This window comes from Trifolium pratense, linkage group LG4, assembly GCF_020283565.1.
Source record: "Trifolium pratense cultivar HEN17-A07 linkage group LG4, ARS_RC_1.1, whole genome shotgun sequence".
Taxonomy (NCBI): domain Eukaryota; kingdom Viridiplantae; phylum Streptophyta; class Magnoliopsida; order Fabales; family Fabaceae; genus Trifolium; species Trifolium pratense.
Window position 1 is genome coordinate 44471787 of NC_060062.1, and position 20211 is coordinate 44491997.

At 30.3% G+C, this 20211-nt stretch overlaps 3 protein-coding genes and 1 pseudogene across 5 annotated transcripts; 3 read left to right on the forward strand and 1 right to left on the reverse strand.

Moving 5' to 3' along the window:
- The first annotated feature begins 310 nt into the window (after nucleotides 1-310).
- LOC123923893 lies at nucleotides 311-2464 on the forward strand. 3 transcript variants are annotated; one of them, XM_045976644.1, is made up of 4 exons: nucleotides 311-620; nucleotides 654-666; nucleotides 1495-1616; nucleotides 2159-2464. In XM_045976644.1, the coding sequence occupies exons 1-4, from the start codon at nucleotides 434-436 to the stop codon at nucleotides 2188-2190; spliced, it is 354 nt and encodes a 117-aa protein (XP_045832600.1). In that variant the 5' UTR covers nucleotides 311-433; the 3' UTR covers nucleotides 2191-2464. The 3 variants fall into 3 exon arrangements, with proteins under 3 accessions (XP_045832600.1, XP_045832599.1, XP_045832598.1); XM_045976643.1 differs by having other exon boundaries at nucleotides 311-590; nucleotides 621-666; XM_045976642.1 differs by having other exon boundaries at nucleotides 311-666.
- Nucleotides 2465-6984: 4520 nt separating this feature from the next.
- Nucleotides 6985-9493, forward strand: LOC123923894 (dimethylnonatriene synthase-like). Its single transcript, XM_045976646.1, has 2 exons — nucleotides 6985-8019; nucleotides 8544-9493. The coding sequence occupies exons 1-2, from the start codon at nucleotides 7054-7056 to the stop codon at nucleotides 9171-9173; spliced, it is 1596 nt and encodes a 531-aa protein (XP_045832602.1). The 5' UTR covers nucleotides 6985-7053; the 3' UTR covers nucleotides 9174-9493.
- A 2958-nt stretch (nucleotides 9494-12451) lies between these two features.
- Nucleotides 12452-15486, forward strand: LOC123923895 (annotated as a pseudogene).
- A 1328-nt stretch (nucleotides 15487-16814) lies between these two features.
- LOC123923896 (cytochrome P450 CYP82D47-like) lies at nucleotides 16815-19882 on the reverse strand. Its single transcript, XM_045976647.1, has 2 exons — nucleotides 18934-19882; nucleotides 16815-17461 (listed from the first exon to the last, which is right to left on the reverse strand). The coding sequence occupies exons 1-2, from the start codon at nucleotides 19867-19869 to the stop codon at nucleotides 16838-16840; spliced, it is 1560 nt and encodes a 519-aa protein (XP_045832603.1). The 5' UTR covers nucleotides 19870-19882; the 3' UTR covers nucleotides 16815-16837.
- Nucleotides 19883-20211: the final 329 nt, after the last annotated feature.

Genomic DNA, 20211 nt, shown 5'->3' on the forward strand with positions numbered 1-20211 from the left:
TGATTAACTTTATTATATTATTATTAATAGTTAGTAATAAATTTTGTATAATGCATATGTTTCGTTTATAAAAAAAATTGTTTATATTTCTTTTTTTTTTTTATGAAAAATATTGTTTATATATTTTTTTTATAGAGTATTGTTTTTTTATTTCTATATTCCCATTTTATGCGATTTATTCTTATTTTTTCTATATTCTTTCTATAATTTTTTTTTATTGACTAAACTTTCTTTTCTATTTTCTTTGTATAATTTTGTCATTTAATAAATATACAACTTTATTTCCTTTGACTTTCTTTTCACATTCATTCATACAAACAATAAACAAAATCATCTCACGTTCTATCACAGTCGAATTTCATCAAAGTGCGAGAGTCGAATTTCAATCAGCGCTGCTTCTGCTATTGCTGAAGTGCAATTCCTCCGATCTTGAATGGCTTCTTCTTCTTCTTCTTCCCATGGACGCTGCCTTCTCCACAATCACAGTCATCACCACCACTGCCCACACTGCCCCCTCCGCCGTCACTGTCTTCATTGCCCCCTCCACATCAACAACCCTCTTCAACCACTAAATCAAACTCAAAACCTCCCTCCTCTTCTCAATCAACCTATTATTACTTCTCCTCTTCTCAATCAACCTATTATTACTTCTCCTCCTCATGCTCAGTAAGTTCCTTTCATTACTCTCTCTCTCTCTCTAGACTCGGTGTTTGAGAAGTGGAGAATCTAGTGTTCCAACTTCTGCTCCAATAAAATTTATTGATATTTGAATTGGTAATAAATAGAATATTTGATTTTAGTACATGCATTGCAGGATTGTATAGAATTGAAATTTGTTGATGTAATCTGAATAGGAATTTGAAACCCCCCCTATGTTACTCAGTGTGTGGAATGTGTATACACAACTCAAAGATGCTTCAAATAAATAAGATGCTGCAAATTTATGTTTGTGAAAAATTATATAGGCTTTTCCTTTGATAATTGACCTGGCTAGTTTGATTTTCTACTATTTCTCTTTGTAGCATTATTTCCTGCTGCATTTCATTAGATTCTGGATACTGTGCTGTCCGTGTTAGCCTAGTTTCTAACTGTATATCTCTTATTGTCCATGGTTCGATCTATGTTGGCTGTCCAGTGCCCAACACAATCGTCTCCTTTTTATCCCCGACTATGTATAGCCAGGCTAACTATAAGAGAAACTATTAAGAAAGATCTACAGATTAATGAGTTGGATGGAGATATGATATATGACACAATATTATGGCTTAGTTTCGTTTGATCCATGTAGCCGACCTTACTTTATGGGATAAGGCTTGATTGTTGTGAATTATTGTTGTTGTATGGTTCCATATCCTGCTGCGTCTACTTGTTATAATTAGAAATCTGTGAAATGGACTGAGTCATCGGTTTTGGTATGGCTAATTTGTCTATCCATTTTGTTTATCTTATCCTATATGAAACTAAACTATCTTCTGACGCTTATGGTGGCATCAGAATTTCACAAGAGCTGGAGCATATTGAGCTAGATGGTGACGAAGAGGATGATGAACCAGTTTTTGTTTTAACTGATGAATGGAGAGAGTTCTTTGCGAAATCTGAAGCTAAGAGGAAACTAGGTAACTCTCTTCATACATACAGCCTTGTCATGCAGTTTATGTGTGCTTAATTGTATTTTTGACTCTCAACTGAACTCGCTGTTGAAAAGTTGAGCATGTCATCTACTATTTGATTATGAGTCTGTATGGATTGGCTTATTTGAGCTTATCCATAAGTAAAAACACTTGTGAGACTGTTTAAGAGAACTTATGAAAACAATTTATGACATGTTCATAAACTGTTTTTAGCGTATTTACATAAGCTCGGGATAGTTTATATGAAAATAGTTGACTGTATTTTATCTTTTGTTATAGAAATAGCTTATACATAAGCATGTATGTTATAACTTATATGCATTTAGTTAAGTAGTTTATCCAAACATGGCTTATTTAAATTCATCCAATCTACTTTTAAGTTAGATTCTACTGACACTCAAGACATAATCTGTGACTGTGTGATATATCCGAGTTTAAATGATCAAAGATAAGAAGATTAGGGACAATGAAAGATCTAACTCAGTTATGTCAGTAGTTTTAATATTCGATTTTGTACATTCATACAGAGAAGAAGCAGGCCAAGAAGGGAAAAAAATAAAAACAGGAATTTTTGTTAACAATTTCTTTATGGCTGATCAAGAAGAGGTTGTTCAAGGGTCATTGATGACGAAAGAATGTTATGTCTTCCAAGCCAGAAATGGTTTGCCATGTATGACAGTAAGAACTCTTATATGTACTTTTCAAAAGGATAATGAATTACTTATTAATATATGTAATTATGTAATTCATTTTTTGTTTATAAAATAGAACTGTTATTTTACACATTTTATAAACTAAAGACTAACCCATATTATGACTTTTTAATGTTCTTATGCTGAGCTATGGGTACATTTTTGCTTTAAGGAAGGTTACATTACTGTCACTCTTGTTTTTCACAAGTGAAAATGGACTTTATCTAATGTGTATACGTAAAACGGTCTTGCACCATATACACATGTATTTTTTACTATTGGATCAATAAGTTCCATTATATCTTATTTGATCTAACGGTGAAATTTATTGATCTAATGTTGAATATTTAACTTGTTTTTATAAAGTAAGAGTTATCTCACTTGTGCATCATATAATTGACTGTGAAAAAGATCTATAACTTTGGTGAAAGTGTTGATTCAATGTTGAACCTGATTCTTGAAACACTATCTTGCTTTTCAAGGAAGGGTATGTTATTTACTAGCAATTGTTGTTTTCCAATGGTGAAAAGGATCCGAAACCTTGGTGTAATAAGAGTTGAATCAATATCTATTTTTATTTGATTTGATAAATAAGAGGGCCTAAGCGTTGATACAGTCAATCATGTTAACCACATGTGAATCATGGAGAGAAATGCTAATTTAGGTCCACATGTGAATCATGGAGAGAAATGCTAATTTAGGTAAAACTTCAAATCAATTATACTCGGCCGCACATATATCAATGAGAAAAATTTTAAAATAAATAATTTAGTCCCATTATTTAATAATAAGGCTTAAATGCAATTTTGGTCCTTCTATTTTATAAAATGTGTAATTTTGGTTCTCTTATTTTGTTTTACGCAATTTTAGTCCTTCTATTCTGATTTTTATTTTTATTTTTATTTTTTTTGCAATTTTGATCTCCATATTTTGAAAAAGCCAGATTTAACATATTCTTTAAATGACATGCAAATGATTCATGCGTATGTTTAGGAAGAATACAATGAAGAAGAAGGAGCACACTCTTAAATTTAATTTTAAATTCTTAGAGCATTCCCAAGCTCTTTGTCCATTTTTAAGGGTGGGTTAGATCTCAAACATAAGTTCTTTTAACCCCTTGAATTTGAAACACCCATTAAGTTGAGAATTTTTTTAGGTCAAAATGACAAAGCTATTATAAACTCACATTCATAAATAGATGAGTTGAGATTTGAATCTTAACTACGATGTTCAGTCTAACAATTTCGATATTTTTTTAATAGTTGAACTAGGACTCGTGGATATTAAGTTGAGAATATCGCATTTGAAGTTTTGTTTAAGAATAAAAAGTTCATTTATTAAAAATATACTTTGATATATAAACATAAAAATAAAAAAGAATATGAAATTTATGCACCACAATCTTTTGTTCTAAATTTTTCAACAAAAGCACAATGCATATGGTTGATGTTTCTCTAAAGTTAGATATTAAATTTCACTAAAGATACTGAATGACGTGCTGGAGAATGGAATACCATGAAATGTGCTGACATTGACTCAACTGTTTTTTTAAGCAATTTAGTGAAGCCAAATTCTTGTTTGTTGCAAATTGCAATAATATCGTAATTATTTTTTAAAAAAATTGAACAATTGATCCACTAATTTACTTATTGATTTCATATTAGTTTCTTTTATTTTTTATTTTTTTTAGCTTTCTAACCAAAACAAAATATTAGTCTCTTAATTAATTAATGTTATAAATTGGTGCCTTAACTTTAATTTTGTTTGTCATATTGGTTATTTTCGTTAGTTATTTAAAAAAATATTTGCTTTATTTTCTGTTATTCGTTATATATACGCATAAATGATTTATTTATGAGTAATATTGTTAGGCATGCTAAAAAATATGATTATTAATTCAAACATCTTTCTTAGACTATAGATAAAGTTAACTTTTTTGAGAAAAACTAATGGAAATGATCAAATAACAAACATAATTTAAGTTAAAGATCAATTTGCAACGTTAACGTACTAGTTAAGAGACCAATTTATAATGTTAATATAATTAGTTAGTGGAGCAGTATGAAACCAATAAATAAGTTAATAGAAAAATTGTCCAATTTTTTATTTTTTTTATTAAGGCGAGGTCTCATTTTGTAGAAATGGATTTCTCTAATATCTTTTTCCTCTCAAATTTTCTCAAGGTTCACATCTTCGCACTTAACTATTTTTTCTCCATTTTTCTCCAAATACTAATATTATTCTCTCTATATTTTAATAGTCTAAATCTCAAATTAATATTTTCCTTTTTTTTTCATGAGAACCTAATCCCATTTCGCCACTTCTTACGAAAGAAGAAAAGAAAAAATGAAGTCTCATTCAACTATCTCATAAAATATTAAATTTAGATTAGTCCAAGAGATAAAAAAATCACAAACTTTCAATCTAGTACAAAAAAATTGGGACACATGTGCGATATATAAGGTGAATTTTTCTCTTATAATCGAATTTTTTTTGTATACAAAAGCCAAAGACCAAATCCCTGATACTTGAGATTGATAGTGTGAGTGATTAGTCATTGTTCTACATCGACTAAAAATATTAGGTGGAGATATAAAATAGATGACTTATATACATAATAATTAATGTATTAAGATTGTAAGTTGAGATATGATATCAAAACCTCTCGAGAGTCTTGACGTTTAAACCATTGCCGCTTGTGATCATACAATGAAGGGAGAATAAAGAGAATGAAAGAAGGAGGAAGAAGATAAACATCTAAAATGGGACTAGAAATGAGAATTCACTCTTTAACGTATATATTTTGTCTAAATACTAAGTATTATTCAATAAGAAAATAATTTAAATACAAAACTCTTCTATATATGGTTGTCTTTCTTATATTCATCAAAAACAAAAAAGATATGTCTTACAAAACTCCTCTGTATATGGTTCTAACGAAAAGATGGCCCACAACATGACAACCCCGTGTTAATTTCGTCCTTGCTATTGCCCACAACATACGTGAGTATTAAACTCACGAACAAGATAAACACAAGCCTAAATGAAAATATTTGAGCACATACTTATAGATGAAATGAATTTAAAGGAAAATAAATTAGTCTCATCACTCAATTAGTTTATCTTTAAATTTTTTTAGTTATGTGAGTGTGCCTAAATATTCTTCATTTAGACTTGTGCCTATCTAAGTATTCCTCTAAACTCACGTATGTGTGGAGTATTAGTCAAGTTTATAAGTTAACGTGTATCAATTTGATGAATTTTTTCTTCTGAATTCTAAAAAGTCTAATTAAGGCAAAAGTATAAGTGACTATTAAACTGAGTATGAGTGGAGTATTGAGAATTGCGAATTTGAACTCACATATATTTTATCTTTAGCTTTAACTACATGTTTAATCTGATTCAGGAATTAGTTCTGCAATTAAGTGGTTATAGCCCCCTTCTGATTGCAGTTGTGGATAATTGAGTTGTGGTCCTTCCTACCAAGTTCAACATCAATCACCACTAAATCAACTAACGATTGATTTAAATTCACACCTCTACATACATATAATCTAATAACTTTTTAATCATATGAATTGTATTTTTTTTTTTGTTGCTTTCCCCACCAGTTTAATTTGGTTCGGGGTCAGTTCTGACATCAAGTGGTTCCAGTCTCTTCCGATCGCAGTTACGGGGGATCGAACCGTGACCTTTCTTACCAAGTTCAGCACCAATCAACACTCAACCAACTAACGATTTTTCATATGAATTGTATTTAATTGCAAGACAATTTGACACATTATTGGCTTTCAAATAAACTATTTGTTAAATTATAAACGAATTTTATATTTAGGCACCTCTAAATTCTTTATATTCATTCAACATCTTATCTTTAACTCTATTCCTATTATACAACACAAGTGTTAAATAAATTTTTAGTTCCTATAGATATTTCAAATTTCATTTTTAATTTCTATAAAAAAATTCAATAACTTTTGGTCTTCAAATAATTTTTGTCATGGTTTTTGATCTCTGCTTTTTAGTCAACTCGTATATATTAGTTTAAATTTTAATTTTTTTTTCACGATAATTTTTAGTGAATTATATGAATCTCGCTTGCAAAAGTTTAAATTTTTTCAACAAAGGATAAATTAAATATGAATTTTCTAGTTTTTTTCGCTTAAAAATTCATAAATAATTTATTTTATATTAATAAATTCTAAATTTTTGTGGGAGATGTTCTTATAATATTATAAACACAAATACAAAAAAATATTCAAAAATGTGAAAGTACACAAGATTTGATTTAAAAGTAAGGACCAAAAGTTGTGATAGAAAATATTTGAAGGACCTTACTGAAATTTTTTTTAGGGGCTAAAAACAAATTTTTGAAATATTTATAGAAACCAAAAATTTATTTAACCCTATAATCAACATATCACATTATTATATTTAAGGGACCAAAAGTTGCTGAAATTATTTTTAGAGACTTAAAACAAAATTTGAAATATTTAGAGACCAAAAATTTATTTAACCCTATACCAAACATTTTCCAATAAAAAAAAACGTTTTTCATAAATTATATTATTTTAATATTATTATTAACGAGAATTTAACATAAGAAACTTAACTCCTACATGTTTTTTGTGCTTCATATTATTCAATAATATTGCTAGAGAATTTAGATGCTATAAATACATGTACATGTACACCATGGCTACTACATCCTCTCAATCGAAGGAGACTCCATGGATCTTCCTTCTTATTTTCAATTTATTGCATCCATCTTAGCCTTATTGATTGTACACTTTTTCTCTAGATCTATTAGATCTCCTAATAGACCTAAAAAATTTACATTATTCAACATCAAACACAACAAAGTACCCGAACCATGTTATGCTTTACCTTTCATAGGTCACCTTCATCTTTTAAGCACTAAAGAACCATATTTTAGGACATTTTCAACCATGGCTGAAAAATATGGTTCAATCTTTTCCCTTAGGCTTGGTTGTCACAAAACCCTAGTTGTGAGTAGTAGGGAAATTGCCAAAGAATGTCTCACAAAAAATGACCAAGTTTTTGCCTCAAGGCCTAATGTAGCCGCAGGTAGATACCTAGGTTACAATAATGCAATTTTAGCTCTTGCCCCTTATGGTGATTATTGGAGAAATATGAGAAAAATTGCTACTATTGAGCTTTTATCAAGTCATAGACTTGAAAAGCTAAAGCATGTTAGAGATTTAGAGATATATTCTCTAGTAAAAAATTTGTACACATTTTTAAAAAATTCTAATGGTGCAATTGAAGTACCTATTAGTAAGTTTTTAGATCATATGACATTTAATATAATTGTGAGGATGATAGCTGGGAAAAGATTTGGTGGTGAAACAATAAATCAAGAAGATAGTGAGGCATGGAGATTAAGGAATGCAATTAAAGATACAACATATCTTAGTGGTGTTTTTGTGGTGGCTGATGCTATTCCTTTCCTTAGTTGGTTTGATTTTCAAGGTCATGTTGGTTTCATGAAGAGGACTTTTAAGGAAATGGACTTTATTCTTGATATGTGGATGCATGAGCATTTTAGAAAGAGAGATGAGGGACAAAATGGTAAATGTGAAGATGATTTCATGGATGTGTTGATATCAATGTTTGAAGAGGATGATGAAATTTGTGGCCACAATAGAGAGGTAGTTATCAAAGCAACAGCCATGGTAAGTTTCCTTTTATGCTTAGTGTAACGTTTTAAATATACATGGAAAAAATTATTCAAAAATAAATGCTGACTTGTGTCAAAAAAAATAAAAAAAATAAATGCTGACTTAACAATATATAGGGACCAAAATTGAGTGCATGATACTTTTTCTAGGATTATATAATCAAAATTAAGTAAGGACTAAACTATGTTACCATTTTGTAGGACCAAAAATATAATTAACGTTTAATTAATATTTATTCTTTATTCATTTATCTATAATATTAAATTAAAAATTAAATAGTTACTAAATTATTAAGTTAATGATATTTTAATGTCTAAACAATGACACGTCATAAAAAACAGTGACACTTGTAAAAAAATTTCTAATTTTTGTTTTGATTAAATTTTTTGTTGTCATATACTCAAATATACTTTTGAAGATTATATATTTTTGCTCAAAAAAACTACTCAAACATATTTGAAGATTCCATCCTTATATGAAAAATTTGAAAACTAAAAGTCACTAAATTTTGGGTGCAGATACTTATCCTTACAGCCTCAGGAAGCACAGCAATAACACTAGCATGGGCTCTATCCCTTCTTATAAACCATCCAAAGGTCTTAAGACAAGCCCAACAAGAATTGGACAACAACATAGGAAAACACAAATGGGTCCAAGAATCTGACATCAAAGACCTAAAATATCTTCAATCAATTATCAAAGAGACACTTAGGTTATACCCACCGGCACCCTTAACTGGAATAAGAGAAGCCATTGATGATTGCCACGTGGCAGGATACCATGTTTCTAAAGGCACACGTTTGCTTATTAACCTATGGAAATTACAAAGGGACCCACAAATATGGTCAAACCCTAATGAATTTCAACCTGAGAGATTTTACAACACTTTTGATCAAGTTGATTTTCAAAATCAAGATTTTGGGTATGTGCCATTTAGCTATGGTAGAAGGTCATGTGCTGGTGCAACATTTGGGTTGCAAGTGTTGCATTTGACTTTAGCTAGGTTGATTCAAGGGTTTGATATATACACAAAAGAAGGTGTTATTGTTGATATGAATGAAGGATTGGGATTGGCTTTGCCTAAGGAAAATCCACTTGAGGTTATGTTACAACCACGTCTTCCATTGGAGCTTTATGAAAGTCTTTGAAATTTCAATTAATAAGATATATACATAAAATACTTATACATGAATAAAAGTCTTTATAGTGTGTATATATGTATTATTGTATTGTTTATTTCAGAAATTAATGTACCAAGGTACCCATGAATGCAAGAAATTATATGCTATGTGACTCAATGTGGGTTCCAATCCAGCTTTCATTGTTGTCATTGTTTTATGGTAAGTTAATTAACTTCCATGGTTGTGTTTTTTAATTAAGCGTTGTTTAGGTTGTCATTTAAAGAACCGATAGGTTTAATGAAATAAATTTGAAAGTGAAAGTATAAATTATCTTATTTGTTTGTGAACTACGTCTACATGTGATTATGTTTGATTGAATTGATGTTAGAAAATTTATGGAAAATTTTATGGTACAGTTACAAGATTGACTTTTTCGGGAAAGTTAAAATTATGACTAATCAACAAGTGTTGTGTATCATGAGTTGATTACGTGGGTTGGAGTAGACAACAAAATTGAGACTTTCATTCCGAACCATAGATAGAAAATTTGGGTTAGAGAACAGGAAGATGGATAAATTTTGATAACAATGAAGAAGGTACACAACAAAGACGAATTCAATTTACACCATTGAAGGATGATGAATAGAGATCTAGGTGAAGGAAGAAGAAGAAAAATGGAGAACGAAGAACAAAATAATTTGGGTAAAGAGTTTTGAATTGAAATTTTGACTACAACACAATAATAGATTAAAAATTGTACATAATTATATAATTACTATCTTATTTGAATTCAAATATAAGAACTTTTAATTAGTAAAGTATTTTTAACTTAAAGTATGACTAATATGCAATAAGTTAAAATTTAATAAGTTAAAAAGTAAATATTATTTAATTATTTTTTAAATACTTATTATATTTTTTATGAGTATGACCAAATACAATTTATTTGATTAGGTGAGTATTTAACAATATTCCTGCAATACTATAATCAATAATCATGCAAAGAAAAACGTACCTGGCTGTCGCTTTAATAATTGTCTCCCGTTTCTGGCCACACATTTTATCATGTTCTTCAAACATTGATGTCATGCCAACACATCATGTTCTAATTAGTTTTTCATTTTCATTTTATTGTTAGGGTTATGTTAACATGTGCACAAAAGGTACATGTTAAGCTTCTAAATATAGCAAATTGCATTTAATGTTTGAAAAAAATTTAATGTTTAAAAAATTAAATGCACAAATTTCAATATATTATTTCTACTTTTGTTTCCTTAACATATGCCCTTAGTGCACATGTTAACATTTTCCTTATTGTTATTGTCATGTTATGTTTAGTAGCATATTAAAGACTTTGGCTAAGATGAAAGATTTGAGGCTAATGCTACGGTGGACCACCTTTATAAGTGGTTCATCGTGGACAAATGATCTACCGAATATAATTTTACAAAATTCATTATTGAATCGAAAGTTTATATCGTATAGATCATCCATAAATTTTTTAATTTTTTTTTTAAAATCATTTGATGTGTTATTGAAACCCACCAAGATTTACGTTATTTAATAAAATGTTAATCTTTATGTGTCTCAATAACATATCAAATGATTTTTAATTTTTCTAAATTTTTCTATGGATGATTTATATGATCTAAACTTTCAATCCAACGATAAATTTTATAAAATTCGTATTCGTTATAATGTTATTCGTGATTGTCCCACCATGAATCACTTGATGAAGTGATTCCTATTAAAATTTACCAAGATTTGATGTAGTTTTCCAAACAATAAAAATATAAGAGAAAGTTCGGTAAATCAAGGAAACACCATAAGTATACTCCTCAGAATTTAATAATCACAAAGGTAAGACAAAAAAAATAAACAGGAAAAAAACTACAAGAAAATAAGAAGACACACCACCAACAAACTAATTACTAAAAAACACCATCACACAAAGAAAAAATACTTATCATGAAAAGATATAAAGATCAATCACAAATAGAATAGAACAAAATAACAAGAGGACCACCAATTCTTGTGAATCTAATAACTTTTGTTTAGTTTACTTTTCATTTTACTTTTTTCTTGGTTTGTACTTCTCATTTTATTTAATGATATCAAAATAGAACAAGTCAAAAAGTTTAAAGCTTATGGCCATTTTTCTCCGCCCATTTCCAAAAGTAATTACTCCAATTGGTTTCAAGTCCCATTCAAGAACAAGTCTATGCCTAAAAAAGTGTCATATAGCCCTTTTTTCCATTAGTTATCCTCTGTTTTACAGAGGAATTTAAAATAGGCATAAATTTAAATAAAAAATATGTGGGCGTGTATATACACAATTGAAAAAATTAAAATATAAAATAATTTAATCATATCACTTCGTTATAATTTCTATTAAATTTTTAAACTTTTTGTATTTGTGTCTAAATATATACCGTAATATTTAGGTTTGTGTCTAAGCAAGAATACATCTGTTTTATAATACCACATAAAACTATACAATTCACAACCACTCATATGATTTAAAGATAAAAAAATTCATAAATATCACCGTATCTATTTTGGATTGGGCCAAAGTCTAATACCAACAACCCAATCATCATAAATTCAATCATGATGTTTTCTCTCCCCACCCCCGTGATTCTTTTATACCCCCCAATATTCCGATTTTGCCCTTGCAAAAAATTTCGGTTCGCAGAAACCGAATTTTTTCTAGTACAAATTTTGAGTAAATTTCGGTTTTCAAGGCAAAAGAAACTTCGGTTTCTATAAACCGAAATTTTTTGCAAGGGTAAAATTGGAATTTCAGGAGGTATAAAAGAATCACGGGGGGTGGGGAGAGAAAACATCTTCAATCATACTTCATGTTACTTCGGTAATCAGACCCAAGATCACTTATGCAACACACCAGAGGATCTGTGCTCTTGCCACAACGAATCCATTCCTTCCACCTCTTATGGATTGTTAGATTGATCTCAACAGTCCTCCATGTTCTGCACTGATTATCACGGAGACAGTTACAACCGCTCCCTCAATTTAAGCGTGATGACTTTCACGCTAAGTTACAATTCAACCATTTTTTACTTTCACACTACTTTAGTCTCATATTGACTTGAATGTCAGAGTTCTAACCCGTTGTGTACATACATTTGCCAATGTGAACCACCACCTCAAGAACTTATTACCACAGTAACTGATTGAAACCTCGCGGTCGGAGTCAACCAAATCGCTTCAGATGAGAGTAGTTTCCAAACCGTATATAAATACAGTGTTGGTTATATATAAAATGATGTCTATACTCTATATAACATATCTCTATAAAAGTATTTCTCTAAGATTTTCTTCCTCTCTTTTTCAATGCATTAATTAATACTAGACATTTATCACTATAAAAAAGCTAGGACAGTTCTCTTCTCAAAAATCATGTGATCTATTCTTACTCCCTAAAAAATGGATAATAATTTTCTTTCGCAACCAACAACTATAGTGCTAACTATCGTTTTAGTGCTTCTATACAACATATGGAGGATAAAAAAACCTAGTAACAAATCTAAGGGTATGAAACCACCAGAACCATCATATGCCTTACCTTTAATAGGTCACCTACATCTACTAGGAAACAAAATCCCCCTTGCAAGAATCTTTGCTTCTTTTTCAGACAAATATGGTCCAATTTTCCAAATCTATTTAGGAGCATACCCTGCCCTCATTATTTCAAACCAAGAAGCAATCAAAGAATGTTTCACAACAAATGACAAAATCTTAGCTTCAAGACCAAAGTCAAGTCATGGAATCTACCTTGGTTATAACTTTGCTGGCTTTGGTTTTGCACCTTATGGCCCATATTGGAGTAAGCTAAGAAAGTTAACCATGTTTGAATTACTCTCGTCTCGTCGCATAGAATCGTTGAGACATGTTTACGAATCGGAGATTGACACTTTGATTAAGGATCTATTCTTGTATGTTAAGATTGGAAAGGTTAAGGTTGTGATTAGTGAATGGTTGGAAAGGTTGACATTTAATATAATCACAAAAATGATTTGTGGGAAAAGGTATTTTGAGTATTTACAAGATGTGGATGATGTAGAAGCACATGGTAATATTGTGAAACTTATAAAAGAATTTATGCATATTTCTGGTGAGTTTGTTCCTAAGGATTTGATTCCAATTCTTGGTTGGTTTGGTTTTCAAGGACAAGTTCTTAAATCTATGAAAAGAATTGCTAAAGATTTGGATACACTTGTTGGAAGTTGGGTTGAAGAACATGTTGAGAAGAGTAGTGATGATTCAAATGAGAAACATGATTTTATTGATGTGATGCTTTCTGTGATTGAAGATGATCCAGCTTCTGGTCATAATCGTGATACTATCATCAAGGCAAATGTTATGGTATGTATTTAATTTGATGAATTTTTAACAAGTTTTTGGCCCCGTAACATTCTCAAACTTGTAATTTTGGCCGATTAACTTTTAAAATAACACTTTTGACCCCTTAACTTTCACAAGCTTACGATTTTGATCCCCGATCAAGTCAACACACATATTGCTAGTGACTGACATGTCACGTCAACATATATGGTCAGCCATGCTGACATGACATGTCAGTCATTGGCCACGTGGCAAGACATGCTGACACGACATGCGAATCACTTGTCACATGTGCGTTGACTTGGTCAAAATCAGTGGAGGACTATCGTTTTGCAAAATGGGCTAGAATTATGGGCCAAAATCGCAAGTTTGTGAAAGTGGACTAAAAGTGTTAATTTAAAAGTTAAGCGGTCAAAATTACAAATATGTGAAAGTTAAGGGGTCGAAGTGCAATTTAGCCTAAGTATATGTTGATTGACACTTTTTAACCACTGATTAGCAAATTTACTGCAATTATTCTATTACACCTATGATTTATTTTTGTACATGTATGTAATATTAACTACTTATTTATTCATCTATGATTAGTTATCTAAATTGTAGTATTTTCAACAAATAATTGCATAAGAAAAGAACAGAACACCTCTGCTTCATCTACTTAAACCTCTGCCTACATGCTTTACATCTTCTTTGCCTTTTGTCTTTAAAGTATGTGCCACAACACATCACTAAATCGAAATTATAATCTTCAATATTCAAAATCTTGACTTTGAAATCTTACTAAGTTAATATTACAACCTACAAAATAATTCAGATTTTACTATATGAACAGTTCATAAAATTTTAGGTGCTACCAATTTATAGATAAACTAATTATTAATATTTTAAAATAATATCAAAAACTAAATTTGTGATTCAAAATCCTAGTATCACATTTATTCAAAATTTCTATAGATGTTGATGGAAGACTCTAGTGATTATTATTGTTGTTATTAGTTACGACTTACAAGTCAACTTTTTATATACAGAATCTTATGCTAGCTGGCTCAGACACAACATCAACTACAATGACATGAATCCTAGCCATATTGTTGAATAATATGAATGCTTTAAAGCATGCACAAGAGGAGATTGACCATCACATAGGCAAGGACAGAAGGGTAGAATCTTCGGACACAAAAAACCTAGTTTATTTACAAGCAATTTTCAAAGAAACATTGAGGTTATACCCACCAGGCCCGCTATTAGTACCCCACGAAGGTACCGAAGATTGTTACATTCAAGGCTATTATGTTCCGAAAGGGACACGTGTGTTCGCCAACGTGTGGAAATTACATAGACATCCAAATATTTGGCCAGAGCCTGAAAAGTTTTCCCCAGAGAGATTTATTAATGAGAATGGAGAAATTGATCATGAAAGTCATCATTTTGAGTACCTTCCTTTTGGATTAGGGAGAAGAGCTTGTCCTGGATCTATGTTTGCTACACAAGTTTGTCTGATTACACTTGCTCGTTTGCTTCATGGATTTGATTTTGAAGTGCCAATGGATGAAGCTATTGATATGAGAGAAGGGTTGGGTATAACCTTGCCTAAGTTAACTCCAGTGCAAGTTGTTTTGACCCCGCGATTACCTTATGAACTCTATCAATGATAAACATTTTTCTTGCACACAATAGACTTGAGTCATCACATTCCAATTCCAATGCTCTTAGGTTGTGTCGTGTGTGCTTCTTTTTGAGATAAAGATATTGGTCCCTAGAAATATAGTTATTTTTAATTTAAATCTTTCTAAACTTTTTTGTTTGATTTAGATCCACTACAAGTACAAAATCAAAGACATTTGGTTTTGGTCTCAAAGACAATAGAAAATTGCGTTTGCCACAATATTATAAAATGTTAAATATGTCTTTGGTCCCTACTAAATGACGACCTTTTATGTTTAGTCCTTATTTAATTTTTATTAAATTTTTAGTCTGTGAAATTTTCTTATGCACTCATTTTTTGTCCATAATGTTAAGTCAATGTGTATTTTTGAATGGTATGTATGTTTAGAAGATTATAAAAAGTTCATCGGAAAAAAATGAGATCAAAATTTGATTTCTAGGTCATAAATTTTGTTACTTTTATCTTGAAATTTTGCCGTTTAAAAAATTAATATTTAATTTATATCATGTTAAAAAATTCTAAATTTTAATAAATAAACTTTATATGATGTTTTGAACATGCCTATAAAAAATCATTCAAAAATTTAAGATTTTCATGATAATTAAACAAATTTAGTATTTGAAGGACTAAAACTTTGTGCAATTTTTTTTTTAAGTAGATGGCTTTTTCATAGATTTTAAGTAGATGGATTTTCTTTGTCAAGAAAAAAAGAGTTGATGGATTTTCCACTTCTATTTTTACGGATTTCGGATTAAACTTGTTGGGAGTTACTTTTTCCCCACTACTGGTTACTCGCGCGACTTATTTTTACACATCCGCCACTTAAGTAACGGACAGTGTTTGAGTAATTGGTAGGGTGACAAAAGTAACTCCCAACTTGTTTTCAAATGGGCTTCAGATCTTGATTAAAAAGTGGGCTTTGGATTCAAGATTTCTTTTACAACCCCCTGATTTTTCATAACTACTCCACTCGAGTTCTAGAGTCCAAACTGGAGAAATGGCCGGTGGTCATAATCTTGGTGATAGTTTTTTTTAATCCAACAAAGAGTGAATAACACAACTCTTTCTCATACATACTGAAACACATATATATCACGGAACCTTATGTTTTCAGGCCTTATCCATTGTTTCAAATTCCATCAAAAATAAATTGAAATGAATTTGCTAACAACTAATTGACTCAAAGGTTTTAGTCACTTTAAGTAAGTGATCAGGGAAAAAAAAGTACAAGTGGATAAATTGAAATTCGCTAATATATTACTAAGAGGTAAACACTACTTAATTCAAAAAATAACAATATTCAAGAAGCACAAATTTATATCTTAAAAAGAGACACACATAACATAATCTCTGCAGTTGTGCGTATAAGACACTCGAGTTTACATACGAAAAGAGAAAACTGTTATGATTGTGAAAATTGATTTACTCTACTTCGAGGATAGGGAAATCTCATAAGAAGAAAAGACTAATTTCTCATATTTCATCCGCATTGAATAAGTCAATACAAATTTATATGGAGATTTATTTTCATAACAAAACCAAATAGTAACAAAATATAGATGAGTCATCCCTTTACAAATTTATTTTAAAATATAGATGAATCACCACTTTATTTCATTTTTAGACCTGGCACAGAAACATACAAAAAGAAAAATGTGCATCATTGATAGAGTTCATAGGGTAATCGTGGGGTCAAAACAACTTCCAATGGAGTTAACTTAGGCAAAGTTATACCCAACCCTTCTCTCATATCAACAACTTCATTCATTGGCACTTCAAAATCAAATCCATGAAGCAAACGAGCAAGTGTAATGTGACAAACTTGTGTAGCAAACATAGATCCAGGACAAGCTCTTCTTCCTAATCCAAAGGGAAGGTACTTAAAATGATGACTTTCATGATCAATTTCTCCATTCTCATTAATAAATCTCTCAGGGGAAAAATTTTCAGGCTCTGACCAAATACTCGAATCTCTATGTAATTTCCATACATTTGCAAACACACGTGTCCCTTTCGGAACATAATAGCCTTGAATGTAACAATCTTCTGTTCCTTCATGGGGTACTAATATTGGAGCTGACGGATATAACCTCAATGTTTCTTTGAAAATTGCTCGTACATAAACTAGATTGTTTATGTCTGACGGTTCTACCCTTCTGTTCTTACCTATGTGATGGTCAATCTCCTCTTGTGCATGCTTTAAAGCATTTTTATTATTCAACAATAGGGCTAGTACCCATGTCATTATCGTTGATGCTGAGTCTGACCCAGCTAGCATAAGATTCTGAATAAAAAGTTGACTTGTTGATTAATAACAATAGGGTAATAATAGTTATAATCACGAGACTCATTCATCAACACATATAGAAATTTTGAATAATGATGTTGCAATAGTTTAATTTTAGGGTGAATCACTAATTTAGTTTTTTAACTTTTATATTTTTTAAAATGAAGAAAACCATTAAATTGATCTTGTCGAAGTAACTCTCTCTCAAATGTGTCTCGCACCCTTTTAATATTTCATATTAGTCTATGTTTATGTCAAATATTTTTTCATTTGGTCCATCAGTTAACTAATGTTTTTCTTACTATAAAAAAAGTCTCTATCTTTATTCATTTTCTATCAAAATAGTGTTTGACATTAACTTATCGTCAAATTAGTCTGTCTTTACGATTTTTTTATGAAGGGTTTTTCTATCATGTGCAAATTTGCACATATTAAGAAATTCAAAATAATAAGGTTGTATTGAAACTTGTGTATTTTATATTAAATGTATAATTTTTTTAAAAATAATTATTGTTTTTTAATAAAAAATTACTTTTAGTTGCTTTAACATGTGCAATAATATTAACATGTGCAATTGTGCAATTGCACATGTTAGACAAACTCTTTTATGAATTGGCTGCAGTAAAATTTTATGAATTAAATTGTTCATTCACTCTTAATTTGTGTTGAAATATATATTAGAAAATTACAAGTAGAATCTGAATTAATTAGTAGGCTGCAATAAGATTAGTAAAATTTTGACATGAAGATTATAGTTTTTGAAGACAAAAGGCAAAGAAGATGCAGAGTACGCAGATGTTTAAGCTGATAAAGCAAGGGTGTATAATTTAATAAAGTTTTTTTTGGTAGAGTTTTATATTTTGAGAGGGAGGTAGTACTATAATTTAGAGGTTAAATCAGTAGTTAATATACTATGAGAAGCAGGAGTAAGTCTCCAATGACTTATTCCGCTTAATAACTCGATATCGGCATTATATTTCTTCAATCCAACCGTTGAATTCAAAGATCTCATTGAGTAGATCAACTCCACAATTTTTATAAAAAATCAAAAAATATAGTTATGTATTCATACTATTGAAATTCAACCGTTTTTTTAAAAGTTTGTCGTACGTTCAATTGAAGTTATCAGAAAAAGAATCAAACGGTTTTGAATTTTTATAAAAATTTGTAGAGTTGATCTGCTTAATGAGATCTTTGAATTCAACGGTTGGATCGGAGAAATATAATGCCGATATCGAGTTATTAAGCGAAGTAAGTCAATAGAGACTTACTCCTGGCGTCAACGGATCTATATATATATATATATATATATATAGTTTGATTTCTCTTGATGTCAGGTCTCGAACTGAGTACCTACCAAGTGACCTCTCGAAAACAACAGACATATATTAGTTTGATTTTAACAAGTTCAACATATAAACAATTTTCATATGAAAAACATTGCAGAATTCATGAGATAAAATGCATACCATAACATTTGCCTTGATAATAGTATCGCGATTATGACCAGAAGCAGGATCATCTTCAATCGTAGAAAGCATCACATCAATAAAATCATGTTTCTCATTTGAATCATTACTACTCTTCTCAACATGTTCTTCAACCCAACTTCCAACAAGTGTATCCAAATCTTTAGCAATTCTTTTCATAGATTTAAGAACTTGTCCTTGAAAACCAAACCAACCAAGAATTGGAATCAAATCCTTAGGAACAAACTCACCAGAAATATGCATAAATTCTTTTATAAGTTTCACAATATTACCATGTGCTTCTACATCATCCACATCTTGTAAATACTCAAAATATCTTTTTCCACAAATCATTTTTGTGATTATATTAAATGTTAACCTTTCCAACCATTCACTAATCACAACCTTAACCTTTCCAACTTTAACATACAAGAATAAATCCTTAATAAAATTATCAATTTCCGATTCGTAAACATGTCTCAACGATTCTATGCGACGAGACGAGAGTAATTCAAGCATGATTAATTTTTTTAGCTTAGTCCAATATGTACCATAGGATGCAAAACCAAAGCCAGCATAGTTATAACCAAGGTAGATTCCATGACTTGACTTTGGTCTTGAAGCTAAGATTTTGTCATTTGTTGTGAAACATTCTTTGATTGCTTCTTGGTTTGAAATAATAAGGGCAGGGTATGCTCCTAAACGGATTTGGAAAATTGGACCATATTTGTCTGAAAAAGATGCAAAGATTCTTGCAAGTGGGATTTGGTTTCCTAGTAGACGGAGGTGACCTATTATAGGTAAGGTATAGGATGGTTCTGGTGGTTTCATACCCTTAGATTTGTTACTAGGTTTTTTAATCCTCCATATTTTGTATAGAAACAATAATGCTATAGCTAGTACTATAGTTGTTAATTGTGAAAGGAAATTATCCATTTTTTGGGAGTAAGAATGGATCACTTGATGTTTGAGAAGAGAACTGTCCTAGCTTTCTTATAGACAATTTTAGAGATATGACACTTCTTTACGCATAAACTTGTTCTTGAATGTGACCTGAACCTAATGGGAGTAATTACCTTTGGCAATGGACGAAGTAAAATGGCCATAGGTTTGTTTTATTTTGATTTTGATATCAATAAATAGAGATTGAAACTTTTTTGACGTTTCATACATTTTTAGATGACATCAACTATCAAGGTATCAAATTAATTGTAAGTCAAAAAAGTATTCCCTCGCGTACTTTTTATAAAGAATACTTTGAAGACCAAAATTTCTTAT

What these genes read in the sequence shown, in the direction of transcription:
- LOC123923893 (XM_045976642.1), top strand. Translation starts at nt 434, where the DNA reads ATGGCTTCTTCTTCTTCTTCTTCCCATGGACGCTGCCTTCTCCACAAT. An exon ending in ACTTCTCCTCCTCATGCTCA is followed by an intron (nt 667 to 1,494) that starts GTAAGTTCCTTT and finishes TGGTGGCATCAG; the next exon opens with AATTTCACAAGAGCTGGAGC. An exon ending in TGAAGCTAAGAGGAAACTAG is followed by an intron (nt 1,617 to 2,158) that starts GTAACTCTCTTC and finishes ACATTCATACAG; the next exon opens with AGAAGAAGCAGGCCAAGAAG.
- LOC123923894 (XM_045976646.1), top strand. Translation starts at nt 7,054, where the DNA reads ATGGATCTTCCTTCTTATTTTCAATTTATTGCATCCATCTTAGCCTTA. An exon ending in TTATCAAAGCAACAGCCATG is followed by an intron (nt 8,020 to 8,543) that starts GTAAGTTTCCTT and finishes TTTTGGGTGCAG; the next exon opens with ATACTTATCCTTACAGCCTC.
- LOC123923896 (XM_045976647.1), bottom strand. Translation starts at nt 19,869, where the DNA reads ATGGATAATTTCCTTTCACAATTAACAACTATAGTACTAGCTATAGCA. An exon ending in TTATCAAGGCAAATGTTATG is followed by an intron (nt 17,462 to 18,933) that starts GTATGCATTTTA and finishes CTTTTTATTCAG; the next exon opens with AATCTTATGCTAGCTGGGTC.